Below are 19805 nucleotides of genomic sequence, written 5' to 3'. Positions count from 1 at the left end.
ATGTGAGTTAGAGTCCCATACTAACTGTAAAGATTAATTAAAAATAAAACCTTTAGGGGACACCTGGGTGGCTCAGTCAGTTAGGCGGCTGCCTTTGGCTCAGGTCATGATCCCGGGGACCTGGAATCAAGTCCTGCACTGGGCTCCTTGCACAGAAGGGAGCCTGCTTCTCCCTTTGCCTGCCACTCCCCCTGTTTGTTCTCTCTCTCTGATAGATAAATAAATAAATAAATAAATAAATAAATAAATAAAATCTTTTTAAAAAGATGGGGGTGCTGCCTGGGTGGCCCCGTGGGTTAAGGCCTCTGCCTTCGGCTCGGGTCATGGTTCCAGAGTCCTGGGATCGAGTCCTGTGTTGGGCTCTCTGCTCCACGGGGAGCCTGCTTCCTCCTCTCTTTCTGCCTGCCTTCCTCTCTGCCTACTTGTGATCTCTGTCTGTCAAATAAATAAACAAAATCTAGGAAAAAAAAAAAAAAGAGTGGGGTCTGACTCTTGATTTTGGCTCAGGTCATGATCTCATGAGCCCTACTCGGCCCTACTCGGGCTCTATGCTTAGCATAGAGTCTGCTTGTCCCTCTCACTCTGATCCCCCAATAAGCCCTCCTTCATGCCTGCTCGCAATATCTTTCTCCAAAAATAAATAAATAAAATCTTCTGAAAAACAAAAATAATAAAAACAAAATAAAATCTTAAAAAAAAAAAACAAGATAAAGCAACATAAAGATAGCTGAAACAAATCTCTTCACTACTATCTGAAGATAGCAAAATAAAATAAAATATAGCTATGAGCTACTACAGCTAAATAAATGTCAAATGAACCAGCAATCAAGTGCTTAACATTCAGGGGAGGATCACTGAGAGCTATCGTGTCCTAGTAAGATTTCAAGGAGGAACGTCTCCAACATATAACATTTGAGAACAGGAAGTGGAAAAAAGGGACATCCCATAAGCTAGGGACAGAAATAAATATAAATGCCATGTAAAACATAGATGAGAAATACTCACTTAGTGATGAGATTTATTTCAGAATATCACCGTACCAATTGTATATGAAACAATGACAGAAGCCTGAAACCATGTAATACCATTTTCACATATCACAATGGCAACAAATTTGAAGTTTGGTAACACCTAATACTGACAAATACGGGGCAGAATGGGCATTTTATACTCTATTTTAATGTGATATAAACTAGTACAACAATTTTAGGGAAAAATTTAGCAATATTTATCAAAATTTTAAATATATATCATTTGGTCCAACAATTACACTGCTAGGAATTTCCCTACAAATATATTTACATGTGTGCACAAAGACTTTCATACAAATTCATTCATGGTAATGTCTATAATAACAAAAAAATGTGTCTAAAAACTACCAAAAGTATTTTTTTCATCAAAAGGGTCATATTTAGATGATTGGATAAAGATGTGGTATAGGTATACAATGGAATACTACTCAGCCACAAAAAGAAAAAAAGAAATCTTGCCATTTGCAACGATGTGGATGAAACTAGAGGGTATTATGTATGCTAAGCGAAGTCAATCAGAGAAAGAAAATTATATGACCTCACTCATGTGGAATTTAAGAAACAAAACAGAGTACCATAGGGGAAGAGAGGAAAAAATAAAACAAGACAAAATCAGAGAGGGAGAAAAATCATAAGAAAGTCTTAATCATAGGAAACAAACTGAGGGTTGCTGGAAGGGAGTAGAGTGAGGGAATGGGATAACTGGGAGGTGGACATTAGGGTGGGCACGTGATGTAATGAGCATTGGGTATTATGTAAGACTAATGAATCACTGACCCCTACCTCTGAAACCAATAATACATTATATGTTAACTAACTGAATTTAAATTAAGATAATGATTAAAAAAATAAATTTAAAGTAATTACTGATTAAAAAAAGAAGAAAAAAGAGGTCATACTACTGGAGAATAGATGATAAAATGTGTTGTTAATTTTTCTTATATATAATAATATATTTCATTATGTAAAGTAAGTATTTACCTTACAAATTTCATCATACAGTATTTAAGTATAAAGTTTCAACAATGTCTGCAAGTATCTTTCAAGTCACTCAGTTCTATACATACATATTAGAGAAAGAGAGACAAAGAGATGCAAATACGACAAAATACTTAAAAACAGTGAAACTAATAGTATTCAGGTGATTTTTATATTGACTTTCTGACTTATTCACAAATGTTCACTTCTTAATTAAAATTTGAGAAAAATAGGTAAATTGTAACCATCATTCTAACTTTATAAGCAATTGAAATTGTACATTAAATTAGCATTTAGTATTCTCTCTACTGGACTTTGAAATTATGTTTCATTTAGGATCAATACCATGTCTTTAGCCAAATGAAGGACTGCATTTCCTGCAACAGTGTATATTGGAAATCAGTCTTATTTCTTCTATCCTAATCAATTTTGTTGCATTACTTAAGGCTTTCTCTTAAGGGAACAAAATTTTCCCATTTATAAATAAGATCATATTAAATAAATGATGATAGATCAATAACAATAAAATGGAATACTATTTAGCCTTTTAAAAGAAAAGCTAAAAAGAGCAGGGGGGAGATAAAGTTTATCTGTGTGTGAATATACGGAAAAATTATCTCAAAATTTTCCAAATATGTAGAAATTGTTGTTTTAGTGATTTCTCCTAGGGTCTTTTTCTTGGTCTCTTATTTGCCTTCTTTATCACAGTAATAGAGGCAAAATAGAGCAAGTCACAACTAGGGAACAAAACAAATTAGTCTGGATAGAACAGAAAAGTTACATTAGGCTAGGAAATGATAACCTAAACTCCCAAGCTAGATGGTGAAAGCTTATAAGTAGGGTGTATGAAAGGACTGAAAACTTTTAATAGGAAAATGACACAATAAAAGAAGAGTTTTAGAAAAATTTGATCTAGCTGTGTTGTTATATAAGAGAGTAAATTTGCCATAAAGCCTGGCAATGAGATAGGACAAGTATGGGGAGCCACTAGTAAAAAGAAATAATAGAATTTAGGTACTACAACAGAGGGTAAGGGGAAATAATATTATTTAAAGTCTAAAACCAAGAGTAGGCACTATTTTCTACAAAGGGTCAGATAGTAATTACTTTAAGTCCTATCACAACTATTTACCTCTGCCACTGTAATGTGAAAGCTGGCAGACAGTACAAAAGAGAATGTGTTAGTATGTTCCAATAAAACTTTGCTTACACAATTAGGCAGTAAGCTGGATTTTTGGTGAAAGGGTGCCATTTGCTAACTCCTGATGTAAACAACAGAAGTAGTAGACATCAGTAGTAGAATGAGAGATCCAGAAAGTTAAGGCAGTTTGAGCAGAAAGAAACATTCAAGTTCAAAATTTAATAAGACTTCAAAACCACTCATCATAAGAAAATTGTAGACCAACAATATCCTATATGAAAACAGCTGCAAAGCCTCAACAGAATACTAGCAAACTAAACCCAGCAACTTAAAAAAACCATCATACACCATGACCAAGTGGGATTTATCCTAGGAATTCAAATTTAATTCAACATATGAAAATCAATCAATGCAATACATCTTATTAATGAAGAACAATACCACACAATTATCCCAATGGATGCAAAAAAGACATCTGACAAAATTCAACATGTTTTAATGATAAAACCATTCAACAAACTAGGAACAGAAAGGAATGAACTTCCTCAACCTAATAAAAGCATCTACAAAAACCCCACACCTAACATTATGCATAATGGTGAAAAAATGAAAACTTTCCCCCTAAGATTAGGAATAAGACAAAAACATCCATTCTCACCACTTCTATTCAACACAGTTCTGGAGGTTTTAGCCAGAGCATTTAGATAAAAACAAGAAATAAAAGGCAAACAGAATGGAAAGGAAGAAGTAAAACCATCTTTATTTGCAGATGACATGATACTTTATATAAGAAAAAGAGAAAGAAAACCTTATTAGAGTTCATAAAATCAGCTAAATTTACAAGATACAAGATAAATATAATTAAATCTACTGTATTTCTATATACTAGCACTTAACAATCCAAAAAATGGTATTAAGGAAACAATTCCATTTTTAACAGCGTTACAAAGAATTAAATACTTAGAAATTAATTAACAAAAGATGTGCAAAATTTATACACTTAAGAAGTAAAAAATACCACTGAAAGAAACTTAAAAAGGCTTAGCTAAATGAAAAGATATTCCATGCTTAATATTGTTTGTTAGCAATTTCCCCAAATAAATCCTCAGATTTAACCCAATCTCCATTAAAATTCCAGCTGGCTTTTTTGCAGAAAATGACGAGCTGGTCCTAAAATTCAGGTGGAAATGCAATGAATCCAAAATAGCCAAAACAATCTTGCAAAAGAAGAACAAAAATGGGAAAATCCACACTTCCCAATTTCAGAACTTACTATAAAACTACAGGTAACAATATAGTGTGGTACTGGCATTAAAAGTCCAGAAATAAACCTTTACATTTATGGTCAACTGATTTTCAACAAAAGTGCAAAGACAATGAATGCAGTAAGAGAACTGTCTCTTCAAAAAATGGTACTGGAACAACTGATTCTCAATATGTAAAATAATTAAGTTAGACACCTACCTCACACAATATACAAAATTACACTCAAGTGGATTAACTCCATATGAATCAAAGATCTAGATAAAAGAGCTAAAATTTAAAAACTCTTAGAAGAAAACCTATATGACTTTGGATTAAGCAATAGTTTCTTAGGCATGACACCTAAAATACAATCGATCAAAACAGATAAATTGGACTTCATCAAAATTAAAAACTTTTATGCATCAAAGGACAAAATCAAGGAAGTGAAAAACAACCCACAGAATGGGAGAAAACATTAACAAATCTATCTGATAAGTCATGTATCCAGAATACATAAAGAACTCTTACAACTCCATAATAAAGAGAGAGAACCCAACTGAAACATGAGCAAAGGACTTCAATTTCTCCAAAAATATATAAATGGCCTACAGCACAAGACAAGATGCTTAATATCATTAGTCATAATGTGCATATCAAAACCACAATGACATACTACTTTACATGTATGTCTACCATAACTACCAGTATATCAGGTTAAATAGTGTCCTCCCAAATTTCATGTCCATCCACTATGAATATGACCTTATTCAGAAACAGGGTACTTGCAGATATAATCAAGTTAAGAATAAGGTCACCTAGATTAGAGTGGGCCCTAAATCCAATATGACTGGTCTCCTTATAAGAAGAGGGTAGTTTGAACAGAGACCCATAGGGAGAAGAAACCAACACATACACACCCAAAAGAAAAAGGCCATATTAACACAGACAGACTGGAGTTACGCAGCCATAAGCCAAGCAATACAAAAAGGATTGCCATCAACCTTTAGAAATTAAGAGAGACAAGGAAAGATTCTTCTGCAGAATCTTCAAGAGAAGCACAGCCCGCCCTATCAATGTTTTTATTTTGGATTTTAGCTTTCAGGACTGTATGAGAATAGACTTCCGTTGGATTTCTAGCTTTCAGGACTGTATGAGAATAGACTTCCGTTGTCATAAGCACCGAGTTTGTGGTGCCTAGCAGCCCTAGGAAACTAATATAGGTAGCTATAATTCTTTTGATGAAAAATAACAAGAGTTGGCAACATGTGGAGACAGTAGAGCCTTCATCTACTGCTCATAAGAATGTAAAATGGTATAGCTACTGTCGGAAAATGTTAACTGTTCCTCAAATAGTTAAACACAGAACTATCAGAGGACCCAGCAGTTCTACACCTGATCCCCAAGAGAAATGAAAACAGATGTTCACCCAAAACTTTGTATACAAATAGTCAGAAAAGCCAAAAAGTAGAAACAATCCAAATATCTATCGACTAATACATAAAAAAGTAGTATTCATTACAATGGAATATTATCCAGCCATAAAAAGGAATTTAGTACTGATACATGCTACAATACAGATGAAACTTGAAAACATAATGCTAAGTTAAAGAAATAAGACACGAAAGGCCGTATGTTGTATGCACCCACTTAGATGAAATGTCTGCAATAGGCAAACCCAGAGACAGAAAGCAGATTAGTGGTTGACAGGGACTGAGGAGTGATAGCTGATGGGTACAAGGGTTTTTTTGGGGGTAATGAAAATGTTCCGGAATTAGATAGAGGTAGTGACTGCACAATCTTGTGAATATACTAAAATGCACGAAACTGTACACTTTTAAAAGGTAATTATTATGTATTATATCTCAATTTTTTTAAAAAAGAATTTTATACTAAGATATCTAAGTATATGGCATTCAGTGTTTAAATGGAAATAAAGAAGCTGAACTGAAAATGCACTTTTTTGTTTGTTGGGGAACATCTCACACACAAGTGAAATCAAAGGAGTAAATGGACTCTCCAGTGAGAAAACAAAGAGAAAAAAGAAGATGACTCCTTAATCAGGAAAGCTGCCAAAGTAGCTGTGGTTCATTCTGAGAGACAGGCAGTAACTGGTACAGAACAGATCACAATAGCTAAGACAAGTTTCAAAGGGGGGGAAGCTACATATTACCATTTCATTTAGAAAAAAATATACACTCACACACAGTAAATACTACATAAAAAATGAAAATGAGGAAAAGAAGGAGGGTGGAAAATTATGTCAGAATAATGTAAAAAATAAAGGAAAGAAAGGACTGCTAAAAGCTAATAGATGAAAACATGTAGGTTATACATGACTAGGGAGCAAGTTTCAAGAGTGTGGAGAAGATGAAAGCCAGATTAAAGTAGTCAAAATGGGCCTGTACCACAGGTTCTTAGTATTTGGCAAAGAGAAGAAAAATTATGTTAGAAAAAATATGTTAGAAATTCTATCCTGGCCCATGGACATGCTTTTTCAGAATAGCTAAGATCTGTTCACATTTGCCAACAATGACAAATAAGCCAATGTAAAAAAAAAAATAAATAAAACCCTAAAAGGATTATGGAAATAGGAAATGTTAAGGGATAAAAGCCTAAAAGAAAGGCAAGAGAGGGGCACCTGAGTGACTGAGTCAGTTAAGTGTATGCCCCAGGCTCAGGTCATGATCCAGGGTCCTGGGATCAAGCCCCACATCAGGCTCCCTGCTCAGTGGGGAGACTGCTTCTCTGTCTGCCCTCTATCCCTCCCCGCTGCTTATGGTCTCTCTCTCTCAAATAAACAAATAAATCTTTAAAAAAAAAAAAGGGGCAAGAGAAAATAGGACAGTGTGTAGATACACACATACACACACACACACACACACACATACACACACACTGAAATTATTGATCCAAGTAAATCCCACAGATGTCCAAATCACTTAAACAAGTAATAATCTGGTCACCCTACACCATTTTTTTTACTAGTTGGACAAGTACAAGTAGCACAAATTAGTGAAAAGAATCTGAAATTTAAGAGTGAAACAGATGTAGATTCAAATCCCAGCTCTACTACTCACACAACCAAGAGGTTAATGTGTGAGTGAAGGGTAGAAGAATGTGCATATTAGGAACAGAAAGACATATGTATCATCTACAAAGGTAATTTTCTATTTCAAATTAAAAAATCAAAATCTGAGTAATAAAAGCATAATTCAGCACCTAAGTTTGAAGCTAAAGTATTAAATGGTTTATAAAACTTTTTAAAAATACTTTCATTTTAAAGATGTTTTACTTGACATATATTCTTACATGATTTTGTCTAAAAATCTATTCCATTCATTGTGACCAATGTAACTAATGACTTCGTTTTTCACAAAATACTGGCCATTACTTAGAAATCAATATTCCTTTAACTGAATATTTCTGTTTTTTTATTAACATATAATGTACTATTTACCCCAGGCGTACAGGTCTGTGAATTATCAGGCTTACACATTTCACAGCACTCATCATAGCACATACCCTGCCCAGTGTCCATAACCCAGCCACCTATCCCTACCCCCGCCCCCAGCAACCCTCAGTTTGTCTCATGAGATTAAGAGTCTCCCTCCCGATCCCATCTTGTTTCATTTTTACCCTCTCTACCCCCCAACAAGCCCCCGCCTTGACTCTCAAATTCCTCATATCAGAGAGATCATATGATAATCATCTTTCTCTGATTGACTTATTTCACTTAGCATAATACCGTCTAATTCCATCCACATCATTGCAAATGGCAAGATTTCATTTCTTTTGAAGGCTACATAGTATTCCACTGTATGTTTCTTAATGTTTTATTTTTCTAAGAATAAATTTTTGGGTGGCCTGGGTGGCTGAGTCATTAAGTGTCTGCTTTTGGCTCAGGTCATGATCCCGGGGTCCTGGGATTGAGCCCCACTGAACAGGACTCCCTGCTCAGCGGGAAGCCTGCTTTTCCCTTTCCCACTCTCCCTGCTTGTGTTCCCACTCTCGCTCTCCCTCTGTCAAATAAACAAATAAAATCTTCAAAAAAAAAAAAAAAAAAAGAATAAACTTTGTTTACAAGTCACTCGCTAAAATCAATGCTCTTCTCTTTTGATAAAGTTACATCTTTTGTTGACCTTACTTTATAATTTTCAAAGGAAAATGCTAACTCAATTGTTATGGTGACTACCTATTCTGCAGTTATTTTAGTACTGGAAGTAGAGGTTTGTTCCTCACCTTTGCACACTCTCTCATACTGTTGCATAGCTTCTTCCACATTTTGATTACTTAACTGCTCCTGTAAGATGAAAAAGCATGAATTCAATGCAAATGTAACTAAAATGCACAGTGGTATTTAACAGTGGGATCTGAAAACAGGGTTCAATGTTGGGTTTGAAATCTCTCTCCCACAAGGCTGACTACTAGTCTCATGCTTCCAAGTTTCTTTTGCCCTGGAGAAAAGGGCTGGGTGAAAAAACTTGACACCTTTAATCCACCAAAAAGTTTACTACCCAGTCATTTAATTTACTCAATTTTTTTTTTAAATAATGTATTTATTTATTTGACAGAGAGACACAGCGAGAGAGGGAACACAAGCAGGGGGAGTGAGAGAGGGAGAAGCAGGCTCCCCACCAAGCCGGGAGCCTGACTCGGGGCTTGATCCCAGAACCCTGGGATCATGACCTGAGCCGAAGGCAGACGCTTAACGACTGAGCCACCCAGGTGCCCCTATTTACTCAATTTTTTTAAGCTACCATGTTCTCCTACACACCAGAAAAAGGAGAAATGAAGAAATGGAGGTTTACTATGCACTTAACATAGGAGGAACAAGGAAAGCATAAAAAAAAAGTCTCTTATCAACAAACTTAAAGGGCAGAAAAATAGGGTCCTCCACCCTCTCTATGTAGGAAGTAGCTGGGGAGTTTGAAAAAAGTAACAGGAACCACAAGAGGCAAGAGTAAATTATGGGCCCTGAAAATCCTCCAATTCTAGTTTTAACCTATCAGGTAATCCAACTTTCACTCCCTATCTCATTTAACATCAACACTATCTCCTTACATTTCAAGTCTTGGAATGAATCATTATAGAACCTGGAAATTTCAGAAACCTATTATGAAAGTACAGACTGTTTTATTAGGATTAGATTCAGTTAAAAATTAAAATCATGTATTTACACTTAGTCATTAGTTTGCTTCATTCAAAAGCCAACATGCAAAGAATACAATAAATCCATTTTATAATTGTTGCCAAATCCATTTAACTGATGTCAAGCAAAATTTAACCACTTATAAAGGGATTTTGCTTTTTAAGTGTGCTTTTGAAAAAAGGACACTTTTTGTAAGACATGAGCTTCATTTTCTTTTTGCTTTTTATTTTGAAACGGTTTTAGACTTACAGAAGAGTCACAAAGATAGCAAACATATCCTGTATAAGCTCTACTTAGCTTCCCCTAATGTTAATTCTTGTATTACCACAGTACATTTATTTAAAAATCGAGAAACACTGGACCAAAATATGAGCAGTTGAGTCTCTATGCTCTATTATTTAAAATATGGAAACAATCATCTTTGTATGAAAAAAAGAAATTAGCACTGCTATAAATAATTTTAACAACACTATAGACTGTATTGGATTTCACCAGTTTCTCCAGTGATATCGTTTTTTGCTTCTAGGATCTCATACAGGATATAAAACTGAATTTAGTAATCATGTCCCCTTAATCTCCTCCAATTTGTGAGAAGTCCTTGGTAGCCCCTTTCTTTAATGGCCCTGACACTTTTTACTGGTCGGGTATTGTGTAGAAACATCCTCAGTTTGGATTTGTTTGATGTTGTCTCATGATTAGACTGAGGTTATGGATTTGGGGGAAAAAAATACCACATAAGAGATGTGCCTTTCTGGTCACACGCGTCAAATCAGGAAGCACATGGTATCAGTATGATTTACTACTGGTGATGTCATTCTTGAACACCTGGTTAAGGAGGTGTCTGCCAGGTTTCTCTACTGTGAAGTTACAAATTTTTCCTTTCCATACTCTATTCATTAGAAGCAAATCACTATGGCCTTATTTAAGTAATTAATTTTTAGATTCCAGAACTAGTCAAGAGAGAATCTGTTATAAAGAACTGATACACTGAGGTGCCTGCCTGGCTCAGTAGGTTAAGTGTCTGACTCTTGATTTTGACTCACATCATGATCTCAGGATCAGGAGATCAGGGCCAGCATCGGGCTCCATGCTCAGTGGGGAGACTGCTTGAGATTCTCTTTCTTTCTCTCCCTCTGTACCCTTCCCCCACTCGCACTCACTCTCTCAAATAAATAAATAAATAAACTCTTTAAAAGAAAAAAGAACACATACATTTAAGTAGAAACTAAAACATACCAAGAGAATCTACTTAAACTATTTTTAAAAACAAGACTGTTACCTTGAGTTGCTGAATAGTTCGCTGTTTCATATCTATTTCCTGCAAACACTGGTTTTTCTTTTTCTCCAGTTCATTAATTTTAATCCGTAGTAATTTCTCCTCATCACGCATTACAGATACCTAAAAAGTAATGTTTATAAAACAAATTAAATATTTTTTTTAAAGATTTTATTTATTTATTTGACAGAGAGAGATCACAAGCAGACGGAGAGGCAGGCAGAGAGAGAGAGAGAGAGGGAAGCAGGCTCCCTGCTGAGCAGAGAGCCCGATGCGGGACTCGATCCCAGGACCCTGAGATCATGACCTGAGCCGAAGGCAGCGGCTTAACCCACTGAGCCACCCAGGCGCCCCTTAAATATTTTTTTAAATACTAAGTTTTTGTTGTTGTTTAAAATTCATGGCCAGTGGTTCAAAAATTTGTATCTTTTAAAATCCATTAGAGGGGTGCCCAGGTGGCTCAGTCAGTTAACATCTGCCTTGGCTCAAGTCATGATCCCAGAGTCCTAGGACTGAGCCCTACTTTGGGGCTTCTCCCTCCTCCCCCGCTCATATTCTTGCTCTCTATCTCTCTTCCTGTCTCTCTCAGATAAATAAATAAAATCTTAAAAAAAAAAAAAACCTTTAGAAAAATTATAGATTCTAACATACTATATGATATGGCTTCAAATTATCAGGAAATTTCTTAATACACTAAAGGAGAATGCATATGAAAAGATCATTTTCTTCTCACAATATTTTAAGAATCTCAAACTCTGTAAGTGCTCTCAAAAAAGAATCAACACAGCACTTTGCAACAGCAAAACCATTATCACAAAGAAATCAATAAAGATACTCTAAGAGGAAAATACTGGCTCAGTTTTCCAACGGTTATTGAGTAATGTGATCCAGTAAAACAAGAAATACTTTAAAAGCTAATAATGGCCCACAAAGGATGAAAATGGAACAGTTACAACAAAAGTTATTCATGTATGTGAAGGTCAATTGATCTTTTATGTTACTGGTAACCTAGTTCTACAAACTTGTTAGAGAAATCAAAAGCAATATGAACAAGTATGTAAATCTTCACCAAAAAAAAAAAAAAAAAAGATAATCTACAAACATCTTTATGCCAATTTCATTTCCATCACATCAATTCTAGAGATTTCATAAAATGAAGAAAATTAATTGAAAAAAGTTCTCCTTCATAAAGAGCATGGATATATACTTAGAAATAGTAGCTCTGAGTGGTTTGGTTTCAGGGAATTTTTACATTCCTTTTTAGACTTTCTGAAAGTTCCAAACTTACTACAATACATATTTCCTTTATATTCACACATTAAGACTGTTTATCTGCTTATTTTGTTTAAAAATGTGGGACTTGTAGTAACAAACACCAACCTTATCAATTTTACAGGTATAAACTGTCAGCCAATAATAAATAAAGATCATGTGTTGCATCAATATGCACATAAGGACCACGTCAGTTTCCATCCCGGTTCTACCATTTACTAGCTAAGTGAACTTGAACAAGTTATACCTCACAATACATAATTAAAAACAGTGCCTACCCCTAATATTTGTCTGAGAACCAAATGAAATATTATGTGTAAACTCAGCATAACTGACCCAGAGTAAGCTGTTATTATTAGTAGTAGTACTAGCATTGACATTACACATTATTTTGAAAAAGAGAAAACAATCTTTATAACTATTATTAGAATAATAGTAACATAACTTAAAAAGAGATACCCTTATAAAAAGTGGAATGAAAAAAATCTCAAAGTTAAAAAGCAATCTTTATATACAGATGATCCCATATACAAAAATAAAAACATATAAGTATGTACAGTATTTACATATATTGGTAAGCACAATATATGTATCTAATTAGATAAATTAATCTAATACACTATGTTAAATACAACATATGTATCTAAATAATTATTTTGTGTTTTCATGATCTAGAAGTGTGCTTTAGGGTGCCTGGGTGGCTCAGTCAGTTCAGCATCTGTCTTTGGCTCAGGTCATGATCCTGGAGTCCTGGGATCGAGCCCCACATCAGGCTCCCTGCTCAGCAGGGAGTCTGCTTCTCCCTCTCCCTCTGCCCCTCCTCCCTCTCTCTCTCAAATAAATAAAATCCTTAAAAATTTTTTTTAATTAAAAAAAAAAGTACACTTTAGTGATCTAAAAGTGATCTAAAAGAACACTGACAAGAGTTGTTATATTTAAAAAGAAAAGAGAGGGGTGCCTGGATGGCTCAGTGGATTAAGCCGCTGCCTTCGGCTCAGGTCATGATCTCAGGGTCCTGGGATCGAGTCCCGCATGGGGCTCTCTGCTCAGCAGGGTGCCTGCTTCCCTCTCTCTCTCTCTCTCTCTGCCTGCCTCTCTGTCTACTTGTGATCTCTCTCTGTCAAATAAATAAATAAAATCTTTTAAAAAAATAAAAAATAAAAAAAAAGAAAAAGAAAAGAGAAACGTTTGGGAAGAAGGCTTTCATTTGAATCTACATTTGTTAAAAAATATTTCCAGGGGCACCTGGGTGGTTCAGTCATTAAGCGTCTGCCTTTGGCTCAGGTCATGAGCCCCTGAGGGTTCTGGGATTGAGCCCCACATCAGGCTCCCTGCTCAGTAGGAAGCCTGCTTCTCCCTCTCTCTCTGCTCCTCCTCGCTTGTGTTCCCTCTCTCATTCTGTCTCTGCCAAATAAATAATGTCTTTAAAAATTTTTTTTCCAAATAATATATACAATAAAAAGGTTTAATTAGAAAAAGAAGTTATTATTTAATTGGAAAAAAGAGCTATTATTTAAGTAATTGGTTCCACTTGAGTCAAAGTCTAATCTAATACTGAAATATTTGTCACATGACCTGGAAACCTTCTGTATATAATTACAAGAAACATCACAGTATTTTGCATTGTAAAACAGGGGTACCTGGGTGGCTCAGTTGGTTAAGCGAATGCCTTTGGCTCAGGTCATGATCCTGGGGTCCTAAGATTAAGCCCCAAATCTGGCTCCCTGCTCAGTGGGGAGTCAGCTTCTCCCTCTCCCTCTGCTTCTCCCCGCCCCACAACTTGTGTTCTCTCTTTCTGTGAAATAAATAAATAAAATCTTTAAAATAAAAATAAAGGATTGCACAATTAAAAGAAAATATGAGGGCAGTGGGGTTATGGACATTGGGGAAGGTATGTGCTATGGTGAGTGATGTGAAGCGTGTAAACCTGGTGATTCACAGACCTGTACCCCTGGGGCTAATAATATATTATATGTTAATAAAAAAAGAAAAAAATTATTAAAAAAAAAAAGAAAATATGGGGGCACCCGGGTGGCTCAAATGGTTAAGCATCTGCCTCTGGCTCAGGTCATGATCTCTAGGTTCTGGGATCAAGCCCCAAGTTGGGCTCCCAGCTCAGCAGGGTGTCTGTTTCTCCCTCTCCCTCTGTCTCTCCCCCTGCTTATGTTCTCTCTCTCTCTCTCAAATGAATAAAATCTTTAAAAAAAAGAAAGAAAATATGAACAAATGATTTCATAGAATAGAAACCAGAAGAGACAAATATCCAACAAAAACATGAATAGATGCTGTACTTCATTAAGTAATCAGAGGAATGCCATTTCAAATGACAATGATATACCCCTTCATATCCTCTGATGAAACAATTCCACCCCCGGAATATAAACTTTTGCACAAGTATACCCACAGGCATGTGTAAGAGAGGAATACAGTTTCTAGGAGCAAAAAAAGAAGAAAAAAATCTGACTGGTCAACTGGCAAATGGATAAATAAATTGCAGAATGTCACACAAGGGTGGAAGTGGTTATTACAACCATACATAAATGAACCTCAGGAATATGTGAAAAATAAAGAGTCTCAGAAAAATATAATATACTGCTTAGAAATAAAAAATAAGTATGACTTAAATTATATTTTTAGAAGATAAAAGATAAACACAAAACATTCAATGTAATAACTTCTATGGAGGTAGGAAACCTATAGGGATGGGACCCATAAGCATTTGCTGTATCAATTTCTTCAGACCTTACACATTAAATATTCTTTTTGACTAACTCAAAGTAATATAATTCTTTAAAATTCTCTCAGCTTTTTAAAAAAAGAAATAAATAAAAATAATAAAACTGTTTCAGCTTTTAGAAAAAGTCTAACTACAAGACAAAATCAAGGAGTCACAGTAGAAAAATTAATAAATTTAAATTCATGAAAATAAAAAATTTGATCTAAACAAAAAGAACCTTACCAAGGAAAACAGCAATAAGGGCAGGGGTCTACAATTCATACTCTTAAAAAGACTAATTTCCTGAATATGTTATAGGCTCCTATAAAGCAAAACTAATTTAAAAACAGAATAAAAATCAATAACCCAAATTTAAAAAGCCCAAGATATGAATACACAGCTCACAGAAACACACACACACACACACACAAATGGCTTTTAAACAAAACGATGCTCACTCATAATTAGAAAAATGCAAACTGGGATTACAGTGAGTTTTTTAGAACTAAAGTTTTTAAAATTAGAAACAGAATTATACTTTTTTTTAAGATTTTATTTGACAAAGAGGGAGAGCACAAGCAGGGGGAGCTGTAGTCAAAAGGAAAAGGAGAGAGCAGGCCTCCCACAGAGCAGGAAGCCGACACAGGCTCATACCCAGGACCCCATAATCACAACCCGAGCCAAAGGCTGATGCTTAACTGACTGAGCCACCCAGGCATCCCCAGATATATACTCTTTATCTGTCAAATATCAAAAAGTATGATAAAATACTACTTTGTGGATAAGGGTGAAAGAAATACTCGTATTCTCATACATTACTTCTGGCTTATAAATTGGCATAATGAGCATAATAAATACCAAATTACAATGTACCAACAAGTGACCCATAAATTCTACTTAAGAATGACTTGTAAATGTTCAAATGATTTTGCCTCATAAGCTCAATCAGAAGATGATGAAATCATCTGTACTGTCCAACAATCCAGGACCAATTAACATTTCTGTCATAATTTTGTAATCATTTTGTAGTCATAAAATTTCGTAGTCATAAAATAATTATAATACCCTGATACAACAGCCAAGATGCACTACTAAGTGAAAAAACTAAGATTTACAACAGTGTTTACAGGATGCTTTCACTTTTTTTAAAGAAAGAGAATAAAAAGGATAGAAAGAGGAAGAAGTAAAGAAAAAGAAAATAACTGGTGTCATTTGACGCCTTGAAGAGAAACTTGATCACTGGGACAGCTGGGAGGGAATTTTCTCACTGAATGCACATTTGTATATTTTGTATTTGGAATCAGTGATTGTATTTCCTATTTTCAAACTAAACTATGATAAAAACTTGTAACAACTATACTGCATACTCTCGTGAATATTATCTGCAAACAGAAGTTTGCTTTTTACTTTTTGGGGGGAATTGAACTGGGCAGTTCTTAATAGAAAAAAAGATTCTAGTACTACACGAGGCACATTTTTTTCTTTTTTGAAATTTATTAAGTTTTTTATTTTAATTACAGCAAAGCTAACAGAGTGTTATATTAGTTTCAGTGGTTCAACAATCCTATACATTACTCAGTGCTCATCATTAACGATTAGTGTGCTCTTAATCCCCACCATCTCTTTTACCCTTCCCCCAAGATCTCTCCCTCTTATTTTTTCCTAATGTTGGACATTCTTCACTTTAAGCTTTCTTTTGTGAAATAAGTGTTCTCCTCATTAAAAAAAAAAAAATTGAGTTGATAAATGTTTTATTCTAAAATTAGTGTCTAAAAAATGTGCTCTATAGTGAAAACAATCTTTGTTATTTAAATTGGCCACACAACTTTTCAAATAACCTACCTCTTTCTGAACTTGCTCAATCTGTTTTTTGGCATCAGCAAGTTTCTCTTTCAGCTCAGCATAATCTTCTTCCTTCCTCTGAAGATCTGCTTTCAGAGTCTGTGTAAGGGCAGAGCTTGCAGATAGCTCCTCCTTCAACCTAAAGAACACAAATCATTTTTCTATAGTGACACACCACAAACCACACAGGATCATACATGTGAGCTAGTAACAACCTATACAATTCTAAATTTTCAGAAACCCAGACTGTCCAATCAATGACTGAGTCCTTCATAGAAGATTTCATGTGATTTTATGAGCAGATTTTTGCATATAACTTTTGGTTCCAAAGACTTAGTTGAACTAAGTTCAAGTTCTTTACTCTTCAAACACACTATGCTAGATTAAGTTATACCCAACTAAATAATTTAAAAGATAGAGGAAAACTGATAAAATAAACCCTTTGTACATTTTTAAATATTTTATTATCTTACTTTTCTGCTTTTTGCCAGTTGGTTTCCTTTTCTTCTTCCTTTAACTGAAGTGAATGCTTTGCATCTTGCAAAGTACTTGTTAATTGTGAGATTTCTTCTTTCAACTTGACTTCCCTTTCACTTAAATCTCTGTTGTTCTTGATAGAATCCTGAAGATTTGCTTGAAATTCCTTCAGATTTCTTTCTAGCTCTAAAATGACAGATTCCTTTTCCAAAATTTCTTGTTTTAACTTGGCTGAATGATTGCATTCATCTTTTTGAGTTTCTAAAATTGCTTCAAGTTCTTTTATTCTCATCTTATAGCAAGTAACATCTTGTGTAAGTTCTGAAAGTGCTCTCTTCCCTTCAACTACATGTTGTACTTGAATATCAAGAGAAATATTTTTTTCTTGCAATTCTTGTTGCAGCTGCTGTATAAGATTTTCTTTTTCTTTTAGTAGGTCACCTTGATTTTTATTCTCCTTCTCCTCTGTTTTTAATCTATTGTTTTCATCCATGCAACCTTTTAATTCTGCCTGTAACTTTTCAATTTGTTGTTCCAGTTCCTGGATCTGATGACTCTTTTTGGAAGAGACTTTTACAATTTCCTTACATTCTTCCCAAATGGCCTCAATACTAGAATGAAAAGAACTTTCCCTACTGAGTTCTTGAATATGATATTCTTTAATCTGTTTACTTACCAAATTATCATTCTCTAAAAGGTGTAACTGTGTATTTGGCAAATTATCCTGTTGAGAACCACTTGACAGATCCCTGAGATTGAGTAAATCTATGTTTGAGATCTGAGCAACTGAATCAAGCATTCGCAGTTCATCTATTTTTGCTTGCATTAATTTAATTTGGGAAACATTATTTGTGATGTTTTTCCTAGCGGTTTCTATCTCCTTTGACAATCTCACAATCTTTTCCTCTTGTTCTTGATTTATACCTCTCTGCACATGTAATTCAGAAATTGCATTATCATAATTTGACTGAATTTTTTGGACCTCTATACTTAAAGTAAAACTCTTTTTTTCAGAAAGAGAAAGTTCCTGCTGCAAACTAATAATCTTTTTATTTAATTCTGCTTTTTCTGCCTTTTCATTTTTAAGTTCATTTTCAGCGGAAAGTAAACATGTTTTCAGCTCTTCATTATTTTCCTGTAAAATTCTAATGCCTTCCCCATCTTCTGAAATGCACTTTTGCATTTCTTCACTTTTCTTTTCATCTTCAGTGATAGTTGGACTAGCATGAATAGATCCTTTAAAAATAAGAAAATTGCTATTAATCAGGTAAATCTTAAGAAAACCAAAAAGTTACCATATAAGCCAATATTTAAATGTTAAAAAAAAAAAATGGGGGCGCCTGGGTGGCTCAGTGGGTTAAGCCGCTGCCTTCGGCTCAGGTCATGATCTCAGGGTCCTGGGATCGAGTCCCACATCGGGCTCTCTGCTCGGCAGAGATCCTGCTTCCCTCTCTCTCTCTCTGCCTGCCTCTCCATCTACTTGTGATCTCTCTCTGTCAAATAAATAAATAAAATCTTTAAAAAAAAAAAAATGGAAGCAAATTTCTAATGAAAACAAAAATAAGCCACTGAGTAAAAAAAAAAAAAGGTTGCAAAACACACCAATATAAGCCCATTAAAAACGATAGTTCCTTTAATTAATGCAGAAAGAGCAAAAGAAGTACACCAAAATTGACGCAAACTACCCAATTTTCTTTTTATAACTTTCAATATGCCTTCAATTATCTACTACAAATATTTGTTATCATTATAATATGGGACGGAGGGAAGGAAATCACATGAGATACCCCAACACAGACATTCCAAATCCTAAAGATAATTTAAAAGCACAACTGTATTACATATCTACTAAATGAATGACTTGAAAACTAAGTACCTTATATTTTCATAGCTAAAATTAGGGGGGAAATGGTTGAAATTCTGGGAACTCTCATGCAGCCTGACCCATAACTAGCTGTATAACTGTCAAACTCCTTAACCCTATGACCACTTCCTCAAAGGAAAACAAAAATAATATCATCTATCTCAGTTTCCATAGTATTTATACAAAAACAAGCTTTATTAGTTCAGTTTTCATTCTTCGAATACAATCCACATTAGTTTCCTTCACCCAACTATCTAGATGCTACTATACAGCCATAACTGTGCAATCCCATTATGCAATCCCAAGATCTCTTTTCTTTAATATGGACTAATTTTAAAAGCTTAGTGAATAAGGATTTATTATCTATAACTTACATTGTTATAGATAATAAAATTACATTGTCTCCTCTGCCTCAAAGAGTGTAGGGAAAACATGGCATTACCCTTGTGGTAGAGCGTCACTTTCATCAAAGCTTGATGAGTGTATTTCTGAAGCTTTTCTTATGTATGCAGTTACATTTTCCCAATTTACTGCCTTAAGATTCATGATTTATTCTAAGTATTCCAGCTACTCTGAAATCTTAAAGATTTACACTATTTTTATAACAAACTTGCCCACTTACTCTTACAGATTTTTTCTTTTTTTAATAATTTTCAGCCAACATATCCTTTTTCCATCAGATTGTCTCCTATCATCTTACAGTTATGGCAAGTCATCCCAAAGTGGAATGACTCCATCTTCTCCACTGGTTCAGACTTCTATTCTACTTTCCATTTAATGTAATTCTCTACTTTTTTTTTTTAAGATTTTTATT

At 34.6% G+C, this 19805-nt stretch overlaps 1 protein-coding gene across 1 annotated transcript in view; it reads right to left on the bottom strand.

Moving 5' to 3' along the window:
- The window catches only part of KIF20B (kinesin family member 20B), a 114618-nt gene that overhangs the window by 60336 nt on the left and 34477 nt on the right, over nt 1-19805 (bottom strand). Inside the window, 4 exon segments of the mRNA XM_047702805.1 lie at nt 8635-8695; nt 10824-10943; nt 16651-16789; nt 17124-18363. Coding sequence (XP_047558761.1) covers nt 8635-8695; nt 10824-10943; nt 16651-16789; nt 17124-18363 — 1560 coding nt within the window.

Source organism: Lutra lutra, chromosome 14 (genome assembly GCF_902655055.1).
Source record: "Lutra lutra chromosome 14, mLutLut1.2, whole genome shotgun sequence".
Taxonomy (NCBI): domain Eukaryota; kingdom Metazoa; phylum Chordata; class Mammalia; order Carnivora; family Mustelidae; genus Lutra; species Lutra lutra.
This window is presented reverse-complemented; position numbering and strand designations above follow the sequence as displayed.